The sequence below is a fragment of the Aphelocoma coerulescens genome, chromosome 27 (genome assembly GCF_041296385.1).
Source record: "Aphelocoma coerulescens isolate FSJ_1873_10779 chromosome 27, UR_Acoe_1.0, whole genome shotgun sequence".
Lineage (NCBI taxonomy): Eukaryota > Metazoa > Chordata > Aves > Passeriformes > Corvidae > Aphelocoma > Aphelocoma coerulescens.
The window spans coordinates 639,935-663,448 of record NC_091040.1 but is presented as its reverse complement, the minus strand read 5'-3'; the positions used below and the strand labels follow the sequence as shown (position 1 = coordinate 663,448).

Here is a 23,514-nt window from a genome sequence, read left to right as displayed (position 1 = left end):
TAACAAATGTACTGGGGAAGATTGAGCCAGAATTCCGAGACTTGGGGCAGGCTTAAATTCAGACAATTTCCCTCATCCCTGTAAGAAGAAAGATAGGCACCAACTGGGCTAATTCCTGGGGAAGATGAAATGCATGTGGATTATGGACTTCTTTATTTTAACTTTCCTCCTTTAGCCTTTGGGTTAGGAGGGGAAGTAACGGTTTTACAGCTCTTTGGCTGAATTTATGGTCCGTGTTCCCATGTGGATTGTCACTAGTCATGCTGCCTGCATCTGCCTGTGCTGCAAATCTGCTCATCGGCCCCATAAAACTAAAATCAAGGCAAGACAGATTGTCATCCCGAGTGGCCCAAACTGGGCAAAGACCAGCTGGAGAGAGACATCCGAGTGCTCAGTAGGGATGTTTTGGTATAAAGGTTTTTATTTGCTGTTCATACTTACTGGAAAATCCTTGTTTGTCTTGTGTCTCAGCACAAACTGTGCTCGCTTGTTAGGAGACATAAAGGTACAAATGCAGCTACTGTTGGGTTTTTGTATTAGAAGGAAGAGCTCTGGCTCTCAAATTCTGTGAACTTGTGCAGGGAGACAGAACCATCTTCCACCACAACTCCCTTGCTGTTCATGTCCTGCTGTGTGAAACATGAGCAGAAACAGGCACCGGTGCCTTGCCAAGCCCCTGGGCAGTGGGATCAACAGCTCCTGGGAACAGGGCTGGAGCTCCCAGGTGCACGGGGGGGGTGAACCTGTTGGGGTGCCCACCCGCTTCCCCTGGGCTGGCACGTCCCAGTCCCTCCCCTCCCTGTCCGGAGCTGAAGGATTCTCTCATCCCTGTGCTCATCTCTCCTGCTGATGTTTGTTTTCTCTCTTGAGCTCTTCCAGATTAGGCTTTTTTCCCCCCTGTGTTTATCTTCTTACAGACCTGATACAGATTTAATAAAAAAATGGAGCTTTTCGTTTTAGTAAACACGGTTGTGAACATTTTGAGGGAACATTGTTTTTCTGCTGTTATGCAACAACATGATGGGGGGAGATAAAAGCAAAGCAGAAACACTTGATGAATGTCCTATTGTTTGTTGTCTTTTGGCATTTAAGAATGAAAGATGATGTTCAGGAAACACACTGTGACTTTTGACCTCATCTGAAGTGCCTCTGAGTCATGAAAAACAAAAATAATTCAGCAGAGCCAGACAGAAGCTAAAATGGGCATTGCAGAGCCCTGTCTGGTTGCATGGTGACTGTTGGGGTGAGGACAAGTCCTGCTGAAGCCCCAAAAGCTGATGAGATCTGACACGTTTGTTGCTTTCTAGGCTAAGAAACCAGTGTGTCGAGAATGCCTGACTCTTGCCTCTGTATTTATAGAGACTGTCCTGGTGAGGCTGCCTGCTGCATCCCAGTGCTGTCAGTCACCTTCAGGGCGCTGGAACTGGACACTGCGGGGCCAAGGGCTGTCTGGTGCCCAGGCTGGGTGTCAAGTGGCCGAAAGTGATGGCTTGGTGAAACGAGTACAGTGTAGGAACTGCATGGGGAGACTTGTCTTCCTCCTGCAGGGCTGAGCTGGGCTTTTTCAGACAAGCTGGTAACGCCTGTTCGTGTGAGCATCGCTGCTGGACACGCTGTCCTTTCCCTCCACTTCTGTGTGCAGGTGTCTCTGCCATAGCACACTGGAATCCACTTGTGCATGTGCAGACTTGGATGCTGCAGAAGGAAAGCAGCAATCCCTGGGGAGCCTCACCTGCCTTGGCTTCTCCCCTGGGACAGGCTTTCTGTCGCTGCGAGAGCGATGCCAGCCATGGTGGTGTGACAGTAGCTGGAGCAGATGGTGCCGTTGTCATCATTTTATTTTCTATCCATGTGCTAAAACAGCTCAAAATAACTTTAGAAATGATGGCCCAATCCGTGAAGAATATTTTCCTTGCCCTGAGAAAATCTCCTGCAACATTAGTGGCCACAAGGCTCTCCTGGTTCTGTTGCATTCACTCTGACTGGGATCGCTCACTAGACTGAAGCTGTGGCATGAAGAATCTTTCATATTTAATATCTTCATTACTGTGGCACCATTGAATATTCACAGAACTTCTGTCAAGGTGCAGCAAATGTCAGCACTGTGAAATCAAAGAAAGAGGAGCAGCTGAGATCAAAGTAAGCAATAAACACATACCTTGTGTCTTTTTCAAGCCTGAGGCAAAACCCGGAGGGGCTCAGGTGCAACTGGGTGGTGGCTGGTGCTGGCACTGCACTGGCCTCCCACACTTTCCCCTCTGTCATGTTGCTGCTCCAAAAGCAGGGTGAGGTGACCCACAGTGCTACTGTCACATGCAATTCCTGCTTGTGAGGGACTCAGTTTCTGCTGGTTTAGTGCCTGGAACCAGCTCCTGGGGGCTGTTGGGGCAGTGCTGGTGGTCCAAGGGAAGAAGGACCAAGCAGTGTGATCTGAGCCTGGCTTGGCAAATTGCACCCTTGCTCTGCCCAGTTTTTGAGGGCCTCATTCTCTTGATCTTTCCACAATCAAACATTGCTGTTCTGAAGCCAGAGTATCTACTTTGGGCCCTTCCTGTGGTGCTGCACCACACACACAGATATTCCTGACTTGGCTAAGGTGGAAGGCGATGCCAAGCATCCGAATCTCCAAGTCCTTTTACAGGTCAAGTGAAGTTTTCTTTTCATAAAATTCTCTTTAATTTATGAAGCTTCTGGTTGCACATTGATCTCATCTCAGTGTCAGCATCATTTGAGCCTGGCACCAGGCACAGAAGCATCATCTGGCTTTGCCCACAGAGAGCCTGGGGAGGGAAGCTGATGTGCAGCTTAGGACTGGTGGCTGGAGCAGCTCCCGGGAAGTGCAGGATGTGGCCCTTCCCAGCACAGGGAGGCTCAGTCCTGTTCCTTGGGGCCCTGGCTCTGTGTGCCACAGAAATGGTGGCTGTTTGCTGCTGCAGCGAAGGCAGGAGAGATTCCTGGGGTTGGCAGGAAGGCAGTGCAGTGCTGCAGGGGGGGTTTCCTTACAGTGGGCTCTGCAATTTTTGCAGTGAAATGCAGAACATTTAACTTAACGTCAGCAGTGCAGAGTGTGGGCACCCTGCAGATGGCCCAGGGCTTGTCAGGCTGCAGGGATTTCCCCAGCCCGCTGGCTCTGTGCACCACATGGATGCTGCTCTCCGTGTGCTCCTGGGAAAGCCTGCGGAGCCGGGGGCGAGCAGAGCTTTGGTTCTCGTGCTGGGTCCTACAGCTCGGGCTGTGCTGCAGAGCTCTGGTTGTGAAATGGAGCTCGTGTGAGGAGGAACAGCAGAGCTGCTCCCGAGGAGTCGCTGTTCACAGCCTGCCACAAACACCTTGATGGATCACAGTGCGAGCTGGAGCGAGCTCCTGTCTGAGAGCTCCTGTCTGAGGGCTCAGCCCTGCGCTGCCTCAGCAGCCAGGGTGGGTATTTTCACCCTCTGTTCCTGTGAGGGTGTTTCATGTATGGCTGGCTAACAGAGTGACTTTTGGGGTCTTTCTCGGCTCTTTGATTGGCTGAATTGCATTGCAGGGGCTCTGTCTGGGAGCTCAGGATGGGTGTACCAGTGCTCAGTGCCCTCCCACACGGGCTTGTGTGAGGGAGATGGGGGTGATCCTGTATCCACCAGCCTGTCCCTGCCTTGGGAGGTGGTGTGGTACCCACTGGAGCATGAAATAAGTCCTGTCAGCTTGTTTCTGGCCTCACATTAATGAAGAAAATTGTGATAACCATGAGACACTGCTGGCCACACGAGCTGTCCTGTGTTTGTTAGATTGCAAGTGTCCCCAGAGCTGGTGAGCCCTGCCAGGCTGCTGTCCCCTGGACTGCTCTGCAGGCCTGTCTGTCCTCTGCTGCTTATCCTGGCAACATCCCTGATAATTCCACGTGAGCAGCACAGGGGAGAGTGGCAGCCATTAGTTAGCAGGGAGGATGCCTGGTTTTCTTTCTTCAGGCAATGCAATCTCTCAGGAAAGCAATTTCTGCCTCCTCATGGTGTTGTTTGCCAGCCAAGGTAAAGCAGTCACTTGATGGGGCAGAACAGCTGTTGTGCCATTGATTGTCCCAATTCATTAAGACTCCAGTGGCATTTTTTGGGAACTTTTGTTCCCTCTTTTCTCTCTCCCCATCCTTTTTGGTGGTAGGGGTGCAGGCTGGGAGAGCAGTCTGTGACACTGTCTAAGGACTCTGCTGTGCCTGGTGGTGCAGCCACATCTGGGCACAAGCCCAGCCTTGCAAGGCAGTGCCGGGGGAATATCAGCCTTCCAGCATTTTCTGTAAGTAAATAATGACTGGTACAAGCCTGAGAGCTGTCGAGCCCGCCTTAAAACCTGCAGCAGCAGGGAAGATGCTCTGATTTGCAGCAGGTTGGGCTCAGCCTGGGATGGGAAGAGTCAAAGAGAATTAGCTGGTAAATAAGATTTGCCTTCTCTTTGATCCGCTCTACGTGTTCAACTGCTTAAAGGCTTCCCATGCAAGCAGGATTTTGGGGAGGAGGAATTTATCCACCTATCGACCATCTTGGGGCTCAGTCAAATGCAAGAGGCTGTAGCAGGGGGTTGGGAAGAAATCTGAAGGCAGCCTGGTAAATCCATGCCAAAGAGGCTTCTCTTCCCTCTCTCTCAAACAGCCTGCTGAACACACAGGGCAGCCTTTAAAACTGCTGTTGATTCCTTTTCTGCTGCCACGTAAGCCCTTCTGATCAGAGCTCTAATCTAGCTAAAGTTAGTGGACTTAGGGACAGCCTGATTTTTGCATCATATTATGGAATGAGCTGGGTGATCTGGAGTGCCAGCACCTCCCTGGGCTGTGGCTGCCCTTAAACACCCTCCGAGAGCTGGCGGGGAAAGCTGGGGTGGGAAGGGTGGGGTCTGCAGTGGTGTTGGGGAAGGTTGGGCTTGGCTTGGTCAGATAAACCAGGCCAAAAGTGAGAAGGAAAGCAAGAAGGGGTGAAAGATCAAGGAAGGAAGATGTGTTTAGTGACAGGAGGTGCTGCAGATGGACATGGAGATGCTCAGGTTTTGGGTGAAGGTGGAGCAGTCACAGTTGCGGTGCTCTTTTATTTGGGCGGAGAAGAGACGCAGACAAACTCATTCCCATCTCCTGCAGCTCAGGCTGTGGGCCGCGGTTTTGTGTTGGATAATCTGGTCTCTAATTGCTACCCTGCTCTGAGGCAGCTGCTGAACTGGGCCTAAGCTGATTTGGGATGGCAAATTCTGTTAGTTTAATTCTCAGCAACCCTGAGGAACTTAGCAGCATGTGAGCGTTCCTTGGCTTTTCTCTGGCCACAAGCCTGCCCTGGAGACCCCCGTGGTGGCCCCTGGCAGTAGCTCACAGAGCTTTTGGCTGTGAAGAGGTTTGATTTGTAAGGGCTGTATTGGTCTGAGAGGGACTTTGGAGAAGGGAATGAGTGACAGGAAAAGAAAATGGATGTCCATACTGCTGTGATGAGACTCCTGTGCCCCAAAAGCTGTGCTGCTGTGAATCCAAACCCATTTCATGTCTCTGGTAGGTGTCCAGCCCCTGGAGAAAGGGGCAAGAGTTTCAGACCTCCAAGGAGTTACTTAAACTATAATAAATATGGAAAAACTGTGGAAAGAAAAAAGAAAAAAATATGCATTGTTTAGACAATTTCTTTTGCAACTCTGTTGTATTGCTCCAAGAGGCATTCATCTGTCTTTGAACCTAATGGAAGTTTTTCTGTCCTCTTGACTAGGTATCATGAAATTCCGTGTAATTTCTCAGCTCACTGCATATTAGTGCCTGCAATTAATGAGATCATCGTCCATATTCCTTCCTCTGTCAGCTTCTGGGAAAAACAGTACTTGGAGAAGTACACAAAGGAGATGAAAAGGAAGTTGCTTATGAATTATGAACAGCCTTTCAGACTGATGTTGTTTCACGGTGCTGTCATTCTGTTTTAATTATGTAATTCAGATGGAATGATGCGTTTTTTAAAGCCCTGTTTGTGTTTGATCACCTTTCAGAGGTAACACTTAGCTTGTGTTTGTTGAATTTTCATTTTTAACAACAAGAGTGAGTGCTTTTGTGCCCTTTCTGTTTAAATAACGGAGAAGGGAGATGCTGAGCACAAGACAATAGCCAAGAGGCTCTGCTTGGCCATGTCTGGGAGTTACCTGGGTGATCTCTTGGGTGTTTTGTAGCTGGCTTGAAGGGTGGAGCTGCTCAGCTGGGCTCACTGGTGAGTCCCAGGGTGTGCAAATCCAGCCAGTATCTCCCAAGGTGATACTCCCTTCTGCTGAAATGTCCCTTTTCCTGTATTTTCTTACCCACGTGCCGCAGGAGCCCCCGCACCCACCCGCAAGCAGCGCTGCCAACGCCGGTTTATTTTGGGACTGGGGTGTGTGTAAAGAGAGCCTCTGCTCCCGGCCTCGTGATCCCGGGCGCTGCGCGGTTGGAATCGCTGCGGATCCAGGCTCTCCCCTGCTCTGCCCGGGGACGGTCCCGGGCCGTGTCCCTTGGGCTGTGCCCATGGTGAGTGGGGCCAGCTGCTGACCCACTTCCCTGGGCAGAACATCATCCCCTGGCACCGGAGGGGCTGTGGGGAGCTGTTTGGTGCTCCTTTGTGGCAGGGCTGGTGATGCTGTCTGGCACAGATCACGCGAGGCTGAGCAGCCCCGCAGCACAGCTGGGTGCTCGCCATCGTCCCTCTCCCCGCTCCGCTCGTTGTTTTCACATTGTTTGCAGCCCTGGATTCATTTGCCTTTCACTGCAGGGAAACTTTTTGCCAAAGGATTAAGTGTTTGGGCTGCCTGGCTTAATTTGGGCTCTGAATCTTCCCAGGCAGAAGGTGCTGGAGGCTTTGTGTGGGGTTTCCTGGGGTTCACCCGAGTGGCTCCAGGACGGGGGCTCTGCTGTGGTGTTGTGCTGGTGGGATGTGTCCTGACTGTGCTCAGCCCGTGACTGGGTAGGAACTGCTGCTGCAGGCTGGACATGGGGCTGGGTACAAAGGGAAGCTTTGGGGTGACCTAATTATGGCCTTCCAGTGCCTGAAGGAGCCTACAGGAAACACGGGGAAGAGAGACTTTTTGCAAGGGCCAGCAGTGACAGGACAAGGGAAATGGATTCAAACTAAGAGATTAGGTTTGGATTAGATATTAGGAGGATATTCTTCCCTGGGAGGGTGGGCAGGCCCTGGCACAGGGTGCCCAGAGAAGCTGTGGCTGCCCCTGGATCCCAGGAAGTGTCCAAGGCCAGGCTGGACAGTGGGGCTTGGTGCAGCCTGGGGCAGTGGAAGGTGTCCCTGCCCATGGCAGGGGTGGGATAGGATGGACTTTGAGGTCCCTTCCAACTCAAACCATTCCAGGATTCTGTGATCCTTGGAAGCATTCAAGGCCAGGTTGGATGGAGCTCTGAGCCACCTATTCTAGTGGAAGGTGTCCCTGTCTGCAGCAGGGGGTTGAAACAAGAGCATCGGCGGCGTCAAACCAATGGGTGGGAGGGTGGGAACGAGAGGAGCTGGCCGGGCTCTCACCAGTTAAACTCCGCTCCTGGGCGAGCCAGGGGATGCTGAGGGCCCAGTGGTGCTGGTGGGCTGAGATTGGGCTTCTGCTCCTGGCAACAAAAGCTTTGCCTCCCGAGTGCCTGGGTGCACAGCTCTGATGACTCCTCCAAGGCCTCTCCTCCTGCCAGCTGGGCTTCAGGTCTGGAAAACATGAGGTTTGGAGGAGCTGTTAATTATGGGATAGGCTGTTGCTTTTTAGATAGTGTCCCTGGTTAAGGAGAATAGTTCTGCTGGGGATGGATAAGGTTCTTTGGAGGGTTTGTGCTTTATCTGCCATGCAGAGGGTGCTGTTCAAGTTTATCTTTGTACAGCTTTCTTTGCTCTAATTATGCATCACTGAACCATTGCTTCAAGGCGGGGCTGGTTTTGCACTTTTAAGAATATTTTAGGAATTTTTTTCCCCTTGATGTTATGTTTTTCCCTAAGAGGGATTTCCCCTTCCCCCACTCAAAAGGAAAAACAAACAGGATTATCATTATGGACTTCTTTCAGAATTTTCAGACCATCTTTGAGAATTCAAATCTAGAATATGTCATCTAAATAAGATTTAAATTCTCTTTGGTCATATGAATTCATTACCTGAGTGAAAACCCAAGGCAAAGCTGAGACTTTCCCTCCCTGTCCCTTGGCTCGTGCCTGTTGGAGGTGGTTTTGTTCCCCACCACAGACGCTGCTCACAGTGGCTCAGGCACAGAGGGACTCTGCAGGAGCAGAGGAAGGACATCATCTGCTGGGAGATGCTTCTGCTCCGCAATGAACGGGCACTCAGGGCATTCCCTAAGGTGCAGCCGGGTTTGAGGTGCTCCCAGGGTCCCACTGAGTGTTTTATTGATGGACCTTCATGCCTTTTGCTCCTGCTTTTTTCCCTGTAACAGAAAGGCAGCTCTTTCTCTTTTGTATCTGAAAAATTAATGGCTGCATCCTCCTGAGCCCCCTCAGCTGCATCCTGCCGTGCCATGGTGGGAGTGGGGGCTGGCCCTGCCTGTCCCTGAGCAGCACAGGCAGAGAACAGCATCCCCAGCTCCCCTGCGCAGCCCCGGCCGCTCCTTTGTGCTGGAAAGGCCTGGCACTGGCTGGCCAGTGGAAGCAGGTGACAGCCAGCCCTGCCCTGCAGCAGCTCCGCCAGCCTGTGCTGAATCACGGCCGCTGCTGCAGCGCCAGGGCTGCACCCCTGCGTGCCCAGGAGAAGTGGAAGGTCCTCCCCGTGTCGGATGCTGTCCATGGAGCCGGCGGACAAACCTTCCACATGGAGTCCCCTCTGGATGGTGCCCTGGGAAATCGTTGTCCAGAGGCAAGTGGGGAGACACTTAACTGCCCTTCTCCAAAAAACATGTCGGAGAAAGAGAGGAAAGGAGGCAGAGTAAGGAAACAGCCTCACGTAAGCGCAGCACAGCAGATTTGTGAGTGTTTTGCTCTGGATGTGCAGCTGGGAAGCAAAGGTGTTACTGTGGGGAGGTGTGTAGTGAGCAGAGTGTGGCTGGGAGGGGATCACCACTGGTGAGGGGGCAGGGACTGCTCCTGCCATCCACGTTTTCCTGCCAAAGACAGGGCAGTGCATTGGGAAAACTGCTGTATCCAGTCCCACGTGTGTGTTTGGGGCAGAGAGGTCACTCTTGTGTGCATGCACACACAAACACACCAAAGCAGCACATTTCTGTGTCATTTTACACTCATGTTTGTGCCTAGGCTGCTTTTGTGGCCCCTGCACTAGGTTAACACTATATTTTAGCATTTCAGTGCTGTAAATAATATCAAGCACCAGCCAGATGAGGTCTGGATATAATCAATATGATCCTTTGAGCACTGTGAGGAGGGCAGCCATATGTCCAAATAATTACAGCCCACCAATTAGAGCAAAAATTAGATACTTAATTCTTTCCTATTTTATACCTCCATTTTAATGGGTGATTTCATTCCAGGGCAAGTTCTCCAGTCCTGTCAAATGGCTTTGTAGCTGTCTCAGGCAGTAATTAAATTGCAGAGTCATCTTGCTAAGGTTTAAAAAAAGCTGGGTGAGAGATCTGGTTGCTGGCCCTGGAGTTTCTCTTGTGTGGTTCCATACATCCAGTTAATTTATTGCCAGCACACAAACCCACAACTTTCCGCCTTGCTGCTGGTAACCTGAGCTCCATTGCTGGATTCATTCGTCCCTGACGGTCATGGCAAACATGTGATCACACTAATAGCTGATTATTAATCACTGCCAGTGGCTGTAATTATATCAGCTCTTAGGAAGCCAGCTAAAAGCACTGTCTGTCCATCCAGCATGGAGAGCAGGGCCCTGTGTTGTGGGGCAGATAATGGTTGCTGGAGACTTCATTTCCTTTTGCAGATCGATGCAGTTTAGGAAAATGATTCAGATTTGGTACCTTTCTGCTTCCACCCCGTTGTCCAGACCTGTTTGCTTTGCTCTGCACCGTGGTGGGGCTTTCTGAGCCCTGCAGGAAGGGTTTGGGGTTAAAGCAGGGGTTGTGCTGTCCCCTCACTGCCACAACCAAGTGAGACCCTCTCCTCGAAGAGTCCTGAGTCCATCTCTGGAGAGTCCTGGTTTCCCCCCATATGTCACTTTTGAATGGCTTTGGCTTTTAAGATGATGAGTGTATTGTTGTAGCTGTGTATCCCTGCTGGGTGTATCCATAGGGATGGAAGGAATCCCTTCCCACAGCAGCATCACACCTCACCAGCAGGGACGCTGAATAAAGTGGGAAATGCAGAATTTGGAGCGTGCACCAGGAGTCTGTCAGCACTTGGCCTGCTGCTCCCAGGGATCTCCTGGGGCAAAACTGTGTCAGAGCAGTGTCCTGAGTACATTAGGATGGTTATTTTGCTTGAGGTGTCTTAAATACCGGTGGAATTTGAATGCAGCTGGCAGGAGTTGCCTGTATGTTTGTTGTGAGGGATGCAGTGACTGGCACATGCTTTTGCTTGTGCAGGAATGAATGACCAGACCTTCCCTTTGCTCCTGTTGTGTCAGGTTTTGCCTAATGGGTCTTAGTTTTTACTCTTTTCAGGTACCTTTGCTGAGAGGTGGCAGAGCAGCCTCAGGACATCGCCATGATGGACGATCACGCACCTGGCCAGGAAAAACACTTCTCATCAGGTGAGCACGTCCAGGAGGTGGTGGAAGGACCTGCCTGGCCCACTGCTGATCTCAGCGGGGAGAGGGAGAGCAGCGTGGTGGTACGAGGGGTCCTTGGGGACAGCCTTCTGTGTGTGTGTGGAAGGACACTGTGGGTCAGCTGGCTGCAGCCAGTGCGCCGTGGGGAGCCCAGCAGATGCTCCAGCACTCACAGTCGTAGGAGAGTGCTGCTCGTGGACATCATTGTCCAGCACGAGCAGAACAACCCCTGGTATCCAGACTAGGGGTGATCCCACTGCTGCAGCTTTGCAAGTGTGTGTTTGTGTTCACTCCTCAGTTTGCTATGAAAACACAGCACTGTTTTTATTTGGGGTCACAGCTCAAGGATGCTGCTTGCTGCCTGCTTTCCTCACCTGCACAGGGACCCGGGGACAACTGAACACAGAGCTCTGGGAGTGGGGGCCATGCCAGAGTCTTCCTCATATTTCAGACCTGCATTTCTCCAGAAGCTTTTCCTTTCTCATTCCGCCATGCTCCGCAATTGAGCTTGGAAACCCGCACAGCGCCAGCAAACCTGGTGGGACTCACTCCTGGCTATGCTCCATATAAACATCATCTTAATTTCCTTTTCTTGAGGTGCTCTGGACACCTCTTACACCAGATAAATGGATGGCCTCCGTCCTGGAGAGCATCCACAGCATCCATTCATCCCGGGCTCTGTAGAGCATTGCGGTCCGATAGCTCCTCTCAGCTTGTTTCACACATCACAGGTTCCCAGGGATTTCGCTTCTTCTTTTCCAGCTCTCATTTGATTTGCCCGCACCCTTGCTGAGAGGAGACTTGTGCCTCTTGCCCTGCTCTTCCAGAAGACTTTTGCCACTGCTTCTTGGCACAGAATGTTGTCCTGCTCTGAGCCCGTTACAAACACGGGCTGGTTTGCAGTCCTGGGAGTGCTCAGCCTGCTCTGGGAGGGAGAGGACAACAGTGACTCGGAAGCTGCACATCTTTCCTCCTTACGTTGCTGAGATCTCCTTGCCTGCTTGTGCCATGCTTTGCTGTTTCTGCCTGTCCAGTTCACTGGGCTTTTCTTTTGCTGATGGGTTTCCGCTTGTTCCTTTTGGTGGTGACACTGGTGCTTTTGGTTGGCATTTTCACGCTTTGCTTTCTTTTAGTTCAGGTGGTTTTTACTCCCCAGCTGCAGCTTTTTGCTGCTGTGGATCTGGGCAATCAGAGTTGGTAACCCCCAGGCCCCAGTTCATAGCCAAGGACTTGTTGTAAGTATTTGAATGTTTTCCAGGCTATCCCCTTCAGATACCAGTCGATGACGGATCAGATGAGCCTGTTTCTGAAACATCTGACGCTAAGAGCACCCCAACTACGGAAGGTGGGAGCTCTTTGACTTTCTGCTTTGAAACCATGATGGATGGGGTCGTGGTAAACCTTGCCACAGACTCCCTGTGCCGTGTCCTGGTGGGGTTTCTCAGGAGGAGAAAATGCTCTTCGTTAGTCTTGTCACTGGTGGTATTTGCCATGCTGCAGAATGAGATAATGAGGTTTAAAGGTGGAGAGTGGGCTGGAAAGCAAGAGAGGTGAAGTGTTCATTGCACCTCAGGAAGTTGCTTGTGGTTTGTTTCCTGCAGACTTCTTACACGGGCACTTGCAAGGTCCTGGCTGCACTAGCCAGGAGCAGTCCTGTGTTGTGTGACACACGTTTGTGTCACTGTGCTCCCCGAGCCCTGAATGCCTTGTGGGTAGAAAGACTCGAATTCCAGAGTGGTCCAGAGACTTGTTCACTGTTGTAATTACCTTCACTTTTTGTGTTCCTCTGTCTGCTTTAATCCCAAGTATCTGCCTTTGGAGACTTGAGGTAGAGGCTTTAGCTTGCAAAATTGTTCTGAAAGGAAGGAATGGTGGGCAGAGATGCCAAGCAGTCCCAGTCCTGTCCCGCTGGAGGTGTGGGCTGACTGATTGTCTGGAAAGGGCCTCAAGAAATCGGGACATAAAACCTGGTTGGTGCAGGAGGGGATGGTATCCTGCTTTCCGGTTGGATTGGGACTGTCAGGATGAGCAGACACCCCTCTGGTAGGTGGAGCCAGGTGTCTGTCTGTCCCAGAACACAATGCAGCCACAGTGGGGTGTTTTATGAAGGTGTCCCGTGGGAGTTGCTCTGTCCTGCTCCAGAGCAGCCCAGTCCTCATGCAGGATTGCTGTGCCTGTGCATCAGGCACCAGTGGCTGCTTTTAGCTGTGGATTTTTGGACAAAAAGGCAAAGCCCTCAGAAGCATAGGGAGCACATTGTGGCCCATTGTGTGGCAGGGGGCAGCTCATGCTGTCCCTGTGGTTCTGGCTTTGCTGTGTCGTGCTCGGTTGTTCCCTCCACAAGCTCCATTGGCTCAAGGGAGGGAGCCGAGTGCTTCTCTGAACAGAAAGCTCTTCAGGCACGTCGTGGCCTCCAGAAGGCTTTGCCTCTCAACAGCTGTGTGAAAGCTGTGTTGTTTTTCAGATGCCACAGCACCTTTAGTGGAGGAAGGAGACCACGAGGATCAGGGTGGTGCGGAACAGCACGGGGAGATCCCAGAAGGAACCACAGGTGAGGGAGACCAAGGTGCAGCTTCATCTCTTGATGCAGACAGAGCAGAGAGCTGGACTGGTCGGTGCTGTGAGACAACACCATGAAACCTCTCACAGGGACGCTGCTTCCGATGCTGCTTCCTTCTTCTCCAAATAATTCCTCACTTAAATTGTCCTCTTGCCTTCCCCATCCTGGGGGAAACTCGCAGCCTTTTCTTCTCTCTTTCTCTGCTCCACATCTGACCATCCTTCTGTCTGGTGTCTCTGCGGTGGCTTTGGCTCCCACCCCCAGGCTCTACCTGCAGATCCAGGTCATTCCTGCCCCTGTGCCAGCAGCCCCTCGCCGCTGGTCTCCGCAGGCCCTCGGTGCCTGTCCTGCAGCCCTTGGGCTCTGCCCAGCCCTCGCGGGTGTCTTTGCAGTGGCAGGTGAAAACCAGGCCACTGCAGCAATGCTTTTAAGGATAATGCAGAGGAAGTGAAGTGACTAATTCAGCCTGAATGCCCTGTGGGGAATCACTGCACCTGGGCCTGGTTTTCCATGGAAGGATGGGGCCTTTCAGAGGCAGAGCAGGGAGTGACTGTGGCAGTGCTGTGTGTGTGAGAGAGCAGGATCTGGGAGGGCAGATCTGTGTGCGAAAAATGAGGACGTGTCCCCTGTGCCATAGCCAGTGGCTTTCCCTGGAAGCATCAGGCAGGACCTGAGAAAGGTAGTGGGTGGAAAAGGGCTTCTGCCACTGCCAGACACTGAAACAAGCTCACAGCAGTGAAATTTCTGTCCTGCATCCAGTCCCTGAGCTGCTGGTGGAGCCCTGGGCTGAAACACGGAGGCTCTGGTGCAAGATCTGACTGTCCCAGGGAGCCAGTGTGTGTATCCTGAACTGCTTGGAAAAAAATGGGGAAAACAGAGAAAGTCCTGGTTTGACTGGAGAACTGTGACATACAAATATAATTGTTTAAGCTGGTTTGAAAGTAGTCACAGAATAAATTGAACAAATGCTGATGGAGACAAACCATCATCACTGTGAAGAAAACCGTGCTTCTCTGATGTACCAGTAGTCCTGAAGTTCAGGATTTCTCTAGATTTGTATCAGGCTTGGAACTACTGGTCACACAGCCTTGGCAGGGCTCACAGGTTGGTCACAGACACCAAGAAGGTGAGCTCAGGTAAGAGACATTCATGGGAATGCTGCTGGCCACATAAAGGCCAGGTGGGGTAGAAGAGGGATTTAAATCCATAAGTTTCCTTGTTCCTTAACAGCCTGTCTTCTGCCTGGAAGAGCTTGTACTAACCTGCCATTTAGGATATGGAAGTTGGTGAAACACTCCTCTGGTCTGTACAGCACAGGCTGAACAGATCTACCCAGATCCATCATCAGTGTGGGGAGATTTCCTTTCTGATACTGCCCTGCTCGTGGTACAGCAGAGATCCTGCCCGTTCTGATGGGCAGCCTCGGCAGAGAGGTGAATTCATTCTCCAGGCACATGCTTAAACTTGTTTTGATCATGTTTTTCCCATTCTTTCTCCGACCTGGGAGCAGCTGAAGAGGCGGGGGTAGGAGCCACTCCCAACCTGGAGGATCACGCTGCAGGAGACGCCACTCAAGGTGGGTGAATCGTCTGTCGCTGGGACCAGTTGTTGCTGCCCACGTCTGCAACTGGTTGGTGGTGGCTTGGGAATTTTGTTCTGCGAGGAAATGCTCTGCCCTGCACAGCAGCTGTGCAGTTCTCCCTGTTCCTGACAGAGGAGGGTCATACACGCTTGGAATGTTCCAACACACTCATTTCAGGGAGTTGCAGCTTCTCATGCACCAGATTTCCATCTCAGATGGCCAAAGTCATGGTGCTTGTTTGTCCAGTTGCAAAACCAGGGCATTCTCCAGGCTGGAAGAGCTGATGGACACGGCTGGGATGTGCCGTGACCGGAGGAACCGCTCAGATTGAGCAGAGGCAGTGTGGGCCCTGCGTGTCACACGTGAAACTAGTGCACTGTTTAATTACTGTGTCTTTCTAATGTAAAACATGACTCAAATGTACTCACTGATACCCTGACTTTAACATTATGGGATTTTTCTCCTCATCCCAGTCTTGGGGAATGTGAGTGACAAAGCCAGGCACAGTGGGCAGCGAGTGTTCTCACAGCATTAATTACGTGCCTGCTTAGGTGAGCTGAAAATTATCCAGGGACCATTTGGACCTGGAAAGCTTCTCTTGACTCTGCTCAGTTCAGACTTGATGGAAAATTGGTTTTCCCAAAGCCCCCAGTGCTGGCTTAATTCCATGGGGCAGACTGAGGGGTTGAGACTCGCCGTGATGTTTCTGTCCTGCCTGCACTGTACACCACAGCCCTAATTTAGTGCACTGTTTAAAATCTTAGTGAAAAGCCATATTGTGAAGTAGTTTCCTGTGCAGTAAACACAACAAATCCCTCCAGTTGGGCAGTGTCTTTCCTCCTCATGGCTCCATTAGTGCATTTAGACATCCATGTCTTTTACAGAAGTAAATAGATCTTTGCCTTCTCAGCTCAGGGTGGAATTCAGGTTGTTGTTGCTTTCCACACACAGATGAGCACAGTTCTGTGCATTCTGCTCCCTGCAGTTAGAATAAAACCTTTACTTGCCTGGCCAGTGGTTTTTGCACTGTCAGCTCTTCTAGATATGAAATAGTGGCACCACTATAAAAAAGAAATCAGGATTGTTAGTGCAGGGGGTTGAAGTTCTCTCTTCTCTCTGCCCTGGCTTTAGTGCTGTTTCTCACCAGATTTTTGCTAAGCCCTTTCTGTCCTGTCCTGGGATCTTTCAGCTGTCACGTACGAGGTCTTTGTTTGGTTGTTTCACTTAATTGTGATATTCTCTTAAAATGGGGAGGACACTGATGAAAGACCAAGTTGGTCTTGACTTCATCTATTCTCGTTTTAGTCTTGTTTGTTATTCTACCAAAGCCACAGTCACGATCTCAGGGCTGTGATTTAGGCTCTTTACCTGATCAGTGCTCAAAAAGTCAGGAAGGAGGACAGTGCTCTGTCCCTTGCCCAGGCCCTTGAGGCAAGAAGAGGTGGGCACTGAGCAGCAAACTGATGGTCCAGTGGTGTTGTTAGGGAAAATGGAAATGTTCTTGGCTTTTGGAAACCTCTACAGCTAAACCAGCTCATGGAGTGCAGGGTGAACCTGGCCTCCTCCGAGCCGGGTCCAGGCAGGAATCTGGTCTCCCACGCGCTGTGGCTGTCGCTGTTCCTGATTCCTGTGGGGATCAGAGTTTCTTTGAAGGCAAAAGCCACTGTGGGAGTGAGTTGTCTGTTCAGTGGGGCGGGGTGGGACTTGCTTTTCTCTCTCGATTGCCGGTAGAAATCCTGAATCTCTCATGTTACGTGATGTTTGACATGCCTGTGCTAATCTCTTGCCCATGCTTCATACCCCACGTCTTCAACTCCAGGCAAGCCGAGCTCTCCAAAGCTCCAGCCTGGCCCTCAGGAGTGTGTGGGAGAGGCAGTAAAAGGTGCCAGCCAGCCCCCAGAGCAGGGAGTGGGGCTTCAGCAGCCGCCTCTGTCACGTGAAACGAAGGCCCCAGCAGCAGCTCCCACCAGAATCGAGGTCACCATCCCAATACCCCTGGATATGTACCAAGGCTCTGGAGCATCTGAAGGCAGCAGTGAGTTGTGGGATCAGGGAGGCAGAGAAGGCGTCGGTGTGGAGCCAGAGCTGGGCCGTGGCGTGCGCACGGAGGGTCTGGCAGGAGCAGGTGGCACAGGTGACCATAAAGATGGACCATCTCCTTTGTGTGCCAGAGCCCCATTAAAAGAAGATTCCGGTGGATGGGAGAGAGATCAGGACCGGGATATTGATGAAACTTCTGAGCGGGGTTTGCCTTCCCTTGTGGATCATCGTGTTTCACTGGGACCTGGAAAGGGCTTGTGTCCAGCAGCAGCCAAGGAGACTCGTGAAGAACATGATGGAGAAAACAAGTCCAAAGATGTCCTCAGAGACACCCCAGGAGAGGCACTTCTGACTGAAGCTGAGTCACATAAAGCAGGAGAGGACCAAGAGGAGAAGCAACAGCCACTGGGGGGAGAAGGAGGTCTGGATGTGACCCCATCAGAGCCTTCTGAAAGTGTCTCCCAAAAAGAGGCTGAGTCCAAGGAGGGAGAAGATTCCGGGCCCGTGCTAGAAGCAGCCAAACTCCCTGCTGAGGTAGAAGATGATATGAAGGACAAAGATGCTCCTTCGGAAGAGGTTGTGCCAGATGCAGGGGGCCGCCGGACGCCCAGGAGGAAGCCCAGTGGCCTGGCTGCAGACAAGGCCAGTCGTGTCCCTCTCCTCAAAGGTGTGTGCTCCAGCTGCTGCCCTGGGCTCGCCTGGCTCCCGACAAGGCTGCCTGATGCAGCACCGCAGCTTGCTGCCACCTCAACTCCTGCTGCTTGGAAATGGCCTGGACCTGTGCTGTGACTGATCTACGATGCTGCTGCTCCCTCCCTGCCCCTCCCTCTTTATTTAATCCTGGATTGGATTGCCAGACCCTTGCGCTGCGGTTCCGCGTCCCTTGCATGGTGCTGGCGTGTCCCTAATCATGCTTTTTTTCACCTGTTTTTGTTTTGATTTCCTTGGATCGGTTGGGTGGGCACCTTAACTCCCACCTGGCACCTTCCAGAGAAGATGAGGACCGGATGGACGTGGCTCTGGCATGCTGGAGTGGGGCTAACCTGGCGTGTGCAGCTTGTTCCGGCAGGACACGTGCCATCTGGTTTGCATGTCTGATCCAATAACTCTTGGAATTGGCTTTCCTAAAGAGGAGGGAGGAGGAAAAAGGCAAGGATGGCAGGTCTAACCATGGAAAAGCCCCCACACTGATCCTGTTTCTTGTACTTTCCCCTTAAATATCCGCTACCCACTGCTGCTGGAGGCACGGTCTGCAGCCAGCAGGACCTTTTCCCACTGCCAGGCATGTCCATTGCTCTTCCAAAGCATCCTGCTGCCATCCCAGCTCTGGATGGGGTGTCCCTGGGTGTGCCAGCACAGTGCTGGGTTTGGAGGTTCAGCAGGAGCTGCCTGTCTGTCTGGAGGCATCTAAACAGTGTATGGGGCTGGGCTGGGCTGGGAGGGCAGGCTTGGGTCAAGGTTTGAGTTCACTGAATACACGAGCATCCCTTACACCTTTCTTTTCTGTTTTCCACCTCTCCTGGGCTCAGAAACGTCCCAAGGGCCCAGCTCAGTGGCCGAAGGCAGGTGGTGCTGTGAGCTGTTAACAAGCCAGGGCAGCAGGACACACGCTGGTGTCTCACCGTGTTGTACCTCAGCTCGGATCTCCAGGGTCTGTCCTGGGGGAAGCTCTGCCTTTTCCCCCAGATCCACGTTCCAAAGGCTGGCTTGGCTGCACCCGTTAGCCTGGGAATGCTGCTCTGGTTTGCGGCTCTTTGCTGCGCGGGGCTCACAAAGAAATTGTTCATGGAGCTTTTTCCACTGGAGCTAAAGCTCATAACATATTTCTCGTTGTTCCCTCCGGGATCAGCAGCGGGAGGCTTCGCACGTCTGCTGTGGGGCACTGGCATGGCTTGCACTGGAGCCTGGAACCACGGCGGGGTGGGGATGCACTGCCCAGAGCCAGCCAGCTTCTGATTCAGTAGGAGAAGTTTAATTATTGAATGGTCTTTCCCTTCAAAGACAGAGATACTTGGTGGCTGTTTGGCTCCAGCCTTGCTCCAGTGTGCAGTTTAACTGAATTTGGGAGGGGTGGTGCCTCTGGCAGCTCTGGGATGGGTCAGTGCTGGATTAACAGCATTGTCTGTGCCTTTGGGAAAGGGCTGATCCCCCAGGACAAGTTTCCAAACACTGGTGACAATATCAGCAGCTTCTCCTCCCAATTAGCTGAAGCTGGGAGGAAAAGGGCTTTGTTATGAGTGCCTTGTAGTTCCAACTTTATCTCCTCCCCATTTCTAATCTCCTAATTAGACTGACCCAGGTGGAAGGGGCACTGTGCTGGGAGGCAGGGAGCAGCCTGTCAGGAGAGATGGGAATTAACAACAGCCAGGATAAAAGTGCTCTGCAATGCCAGCTGAACACCCCCCTTAAATGAGATCACAGTGCTGCTGGACTGGGGCTTCCTTCAGCTTGAGTCCCTATTTATATGATTGTTAGAACAAGTGGGTGTTCCAGAGACTCGTGTTTAGGGTTAAAGGGAGCTTTCTGTCCTAAGCTGGATGGATCCTGCGGGAACTGGGTGGAAATCTGGGCGAAATGCTTTTGCACAAACCTCGTTGGTGTGTCTGGTCTCCAGTGCTGACTAACACAGGAGCATCTGCTAACACAGAAGGAATGTGTTTGTGGAGTGGGGGAAGGATTTCTGCAAGAAACGGTGACTTTGTCATATTTCTAAGAACAGTATTGAGTTTAAGAGAGAGCAGGGACAGGGAACACCCCCAGCACTGTGGTGTCCTCTCTGGAGTTTATGACCAGTCCCAAGAGGTGTAACTGTGTGTTTCCATCTGTCAGGTCGTGTTGACAAGGAAGGGACCGAAGCTGATGAAAAGAAACCCAAGGTAAGCTAAAAATCAAAGCCAGGGGTGACACCTGCCCACATTCCTGGCCCCTCTCCTGCCCTCCTGGCCTGCTCTTGTGCCTCTTAGGAAACCTTCCCATTATGTTCCATTTTTCCATTTGTTTTCAAGAGTGTTTTTATTTTTTCTTCCCTCCCTTGGGTTTGGATGGTGCAATCCATGGGTTCTTTGAGGGTGAGGAAATGGTCCAAATCTAAATCAAACTCATGGCTCATGGGGTTGGGTGGGTGGTTGGAGAAATCATTTTCTCAGCCCAGGACTGGAAAGCAGCAGCTGACCTTGGGGCAGGCTCAAAACTGCACTGAGGACAAGCATAACTGTGAAAAGAGCAAAACATGCAATTAAAACATTAAATTAAATAATCTAGACCTTGCAGATCATAGAATATCCTGGGTTGGAAGGGATCCACAGGAATCATTAAATCCAGCTCCTGACTTGCACAGGACAACTCCCCAAAAAGATGCTGTGTTGTATTCTGGGTGAGGAACAGAGTTTAATAGTGGGTAAATTCCAGAAGTTTAACGACATCTGTCACACTGGTAATTTGGAGGAGGTTTAGCTCAGCTGGCCATTATCCTGGTTAGTGCCTGAGTGGGATAATGGACAAGCTGAGGGGAAATTCAGTGGGTGAAGATTTAAAGATGAGGGATAGAATTATTTTCAAACAGTGAAATTGGTTATTTCTCTATGCATTGCCCCGGCAGTCCCAGCCATCACCTATGCCACACCCAGCTCTGTATTGCACCTTCTAATCCTATTTGATGTTGCTGATCCCATTTTCTTTCCCTCCCATGCTGATTTTTTTTGTTTTTGTTCCCATTTTATTTCGTTTCCATGTCCAAGAAATCCTCACCCTGCCCTGCCAAACCCCCTGGCTCCATCCCCCCCCTCCGACACACAGCCCCTCCGAAACCACCCTCCAGCCCTGCCTCTGCCTCCAAGCGAGCCTCTCCTGCCTCACCCCGGCCTGCCGGCACAGGGACGCAGGAGACAAGAGCCAAGGTAAGGGAGCGGGGTGTGAGAGAGGCCAAGGGCAGTACCTGAAGGTGCTCCTGGTCCATGGAGCTTGGCTGAGTCCTTCCCTGTCCCATGGAGAGGGTGGGATGTGCTTCCCCTTCACCTTCCCGTGGTGAGGCCAGGCTTGGCTGCGATGTTGGTGTTGGGAGGAACCAGCACAGAGAGCACTTGCTGCAGGGTGTGACCTGCTCTCCCCAAGGTGTTCCCAGGTCCCCTCATGCCCTTCCTTGTTGGCAGCTCTGTCTGTGTTTCTGCAGACAGCAGATGAGTTTGAGCTGTGCCAGAGCTGCAGGTGCTGCACAGGGCAGAGAATGCAGTGCACCCATGGCTAATCCTGCGGGGGAACAGAACCTCGGAGCTTTTTCCCTTTGTGGCATTCAGTCACATAAATACACCCGTGCCGAGGGAAAGCACAGGGAGTGCAGCTCACAGAACCATGGAATCCTGGAATGGTTTGGGTCAGAAACGACCTTAAATCTCATCCAGTCCCTCCCCTGCCTTGGGCAGGGACGCCTCCCTCTGTCCCAGGCTGCTCCAAGCTGTGTCCAGCCTGCCCTTGGACACTGCCAGGGATGGGGCAGCCACAGCTGCTCTGGGCACCCTGTGCCAGTCACAGATGCTGGGATTAATTTATCTTCTGTACAACATTTTAGCAGAACAGGGGAAACCAAAGGCTGAAATTTAGAGAACAGAGGTGTGGCTGAAGCAGGTGTGAGCGTGCAGTGAATGGTGCAGCTGAAGCCAGGGGCTCACCTGGGAAAGGTCACAGCTGCTCCAGCAGCCCAGGCCTGGGGGATGGGACAGGAGGTGTGAACAGGCACATTCCAGGTGTGGGGAATCCCAGGGGAGGAGGTGGGAGGGTCTCACCTCTGATATGCTGTGTCCCCAGGCGAAGACGGGCACGGCACGCACGGGGCAGGCGCAGAGGAACTCCACCAACGCCACCCGCATCCCGGCCAAGACCCCCACGGCCCCCAAGACCCCTCCCAGCTCCGGTAGGTGATGGTGGGAGCTGCGTGCTGGTGTCTGGATGGTGCTGCTGGGCAGTTCCAGGGGGTTGATGACCAAACTCAGCCCTCTCCTGGGGCTGGGGTGCAGAGCCAGGGGTGACCCCTCTGAATCGAGCCTTTCCAGGTGCTGCTCAATCCCCTCTGTTCATACAGTCACCAGTGTGTAGGAGACGACAGTTGCTTTATCCTGTGGGATTTCCTCAAATTTGGAAGATTTAGGCAGCTCCATTTTTTTAATCCATCTACTCGTTTTCTCTCTGACAATATTTCACAAAGAGCAGGGGCAAGAGGATCAATTCTTCGATTACAGGAATGGAGATTAGCCCATTATGCTCAGAGAAGAAAACCCCAGAAAGCATCAGGCAGTGTGAATTTCCATTAAAGTGGTGCATTTCACTGGATATATACATATATTTCATACTTAACCAGCGCTGCATAAAACCTTAAATCAATTAATTTTCCAGCTTTATTATGTTTAAGTATCTTTCTCATTCACTAAACAGGCAGAAAGGAGCAGAAAAAACCACCTCCTGCAGCAGCAAAGACTGAGAAAGGTGATGTTTAAGGGTCTTCTTTTCCTCTTTCATTTCCTTTTCAAACTGGGGACAGTGCTAAGCTGCTCAGCGATCAGCTTTAGTTAAATACAGAAAATAATTTTGTGGAAGTGCTTCCAAATTTCTAATAGAAAAGTGGTTCTGGGTGTCTTTTGTCTGTAATTCATCATGCCGCGCTCGGGTGGGGAGTCTTACTGATGATCCAGGCAATGGAGACCATCTTCCTTCTGGGATATTAGGAAATTGCCTTTAAATTGCAGTTTTTCCTTCAAAATGGAGTAGAAGAAAGTGCAGCCACCACCCTCCCCCTGCACTGGGAGTAGTGGGTGGGCTCTGGGACGAGGCAGAGCAGCCCCCACGGGCAGCAGGGAGCAGGGAAGGGTTCTGACCCGTGCTGTCCTGTCTGCAAACCCCAGGTGAGCAGCCAAAGTCTGGAGACAGAAGCGGTTACAGCAGTCCCGGCTCCCCCGGGACTCCAGGCAGCCGTTCCCGCACCCCCTCTCTGCCCACCCCACCAGCCAGGGAGCCCAAGAAGGTGGCAGTGGTTCGCACCCCACCGAAATCTCCCGCCTCTGCCAAGACCCGCATCCAGCCGTCGGCCGCGCCCATGCCCGACCTGAAAAACGTCAAGTCCAAAATTGGCTCCACCGATAACCTCAAGCACCAGCCTGGAGGTGGCAAGGTAAACACGGACTCTGCTTGCCAGGGGCCTGTCTGTGGGGACAGTGGGTGCTGGGCGCTCCATCCGGGGTGGGAAAACCTCCCTGGAGCAGCAGCAGCCCGGCCATGGGCAGGGCTCCAGCCCGACTCTGGTGTATTCGAAAGGCTTTGGGTTGGATGCTTGGCCTGGAGTTCCTTGCCTGGCTTAGTGCAGCTCAGCTGTCCCATGGAGAGCTCGTGGTGTGGGTCTCATGGAGCGGCTGCCAGGGGAGTGACATCCCCTGGTGGTGTCCAGGCAGGGACAGCAGCTCTGAGGAGTGGCAGGATCCCACACTGTGCCTGGAGCAGTCCTTCCAGCACTGCAGGAGAGGAAAGGATGATGTCTCCTCCTTCTGAGGGTCTCAGGCTTGGACCCCACGTTTTTCCAGGCACTGGGATTTTGGATCCAGCTCTGTTGGCAAGGTTTTGGGTTGTGTTGTGCCACCAGGCACTGTCTGGCTGCACGGTGCAGGGTGGCACGGCCGGAGCTGGTGGCGCTTCTGTCCTTTCAACCACTTCTCAC

The 23,514-nt window shown here is 52.1% G+C and overlaps 1 protein-coding gene across 10 annotated transcripts in view; it reads left to right on the top strand.

The window, feature by feature from the left end:
* Positions 1-23,514, top strand: part of MAPT (microtubule associated protein tau) — a 43,216-nt gene that overhangs the window by 8,559 nt on the left and 11,143 nt on the right. For 6 of the 10 annotated variants that reach the window (XM_068996294.1, XM_068996286.1, XM_068996289.1 and 3 more), the window contains exons 2-10: positions 10,529-10,617; positions 11,894-11,980; positions 13,100-13,186; positions 14,706-14,771; positions 19,647-19,693; positions 20,555-20,713; positions 21,618-21,723; positions 22,242-22,292; positions 22,709-22,974. In XM_068996294.1, the coding sequence (XP_068852395.1) occupies positions 10,572-10,617; positions 11,894-11,980; positions 13,100-13,186; positions 14,706-14,771; positions 19,647-19,693; positions 20,555-20,713; positions 21,618-21,723; positions 22,242-22,292; positions 22,709-22,974 (915 nt within the window). In that variant the 5' untranslated portion in view covers positions 10,529-10,571. Of the gene's footprint in view, positions 1-10,528; positions 10,618-11,893; positions 11,981-13,099; positions 13,187-14,705; positions 14,772-16,596; positions 17,485-19,646; positions 19,694-20,554; positions 20,714-21,617; positions 21,724-22,241; positions 22,293-22,708; positions 22,975-23,514 lie in introns of all 10 variants that reach the window. The other 4 variants (XM_068996291.1, XM_068996295.1, XM_068996296.1 and 1 more) reach the window with 3 other exon arrangements.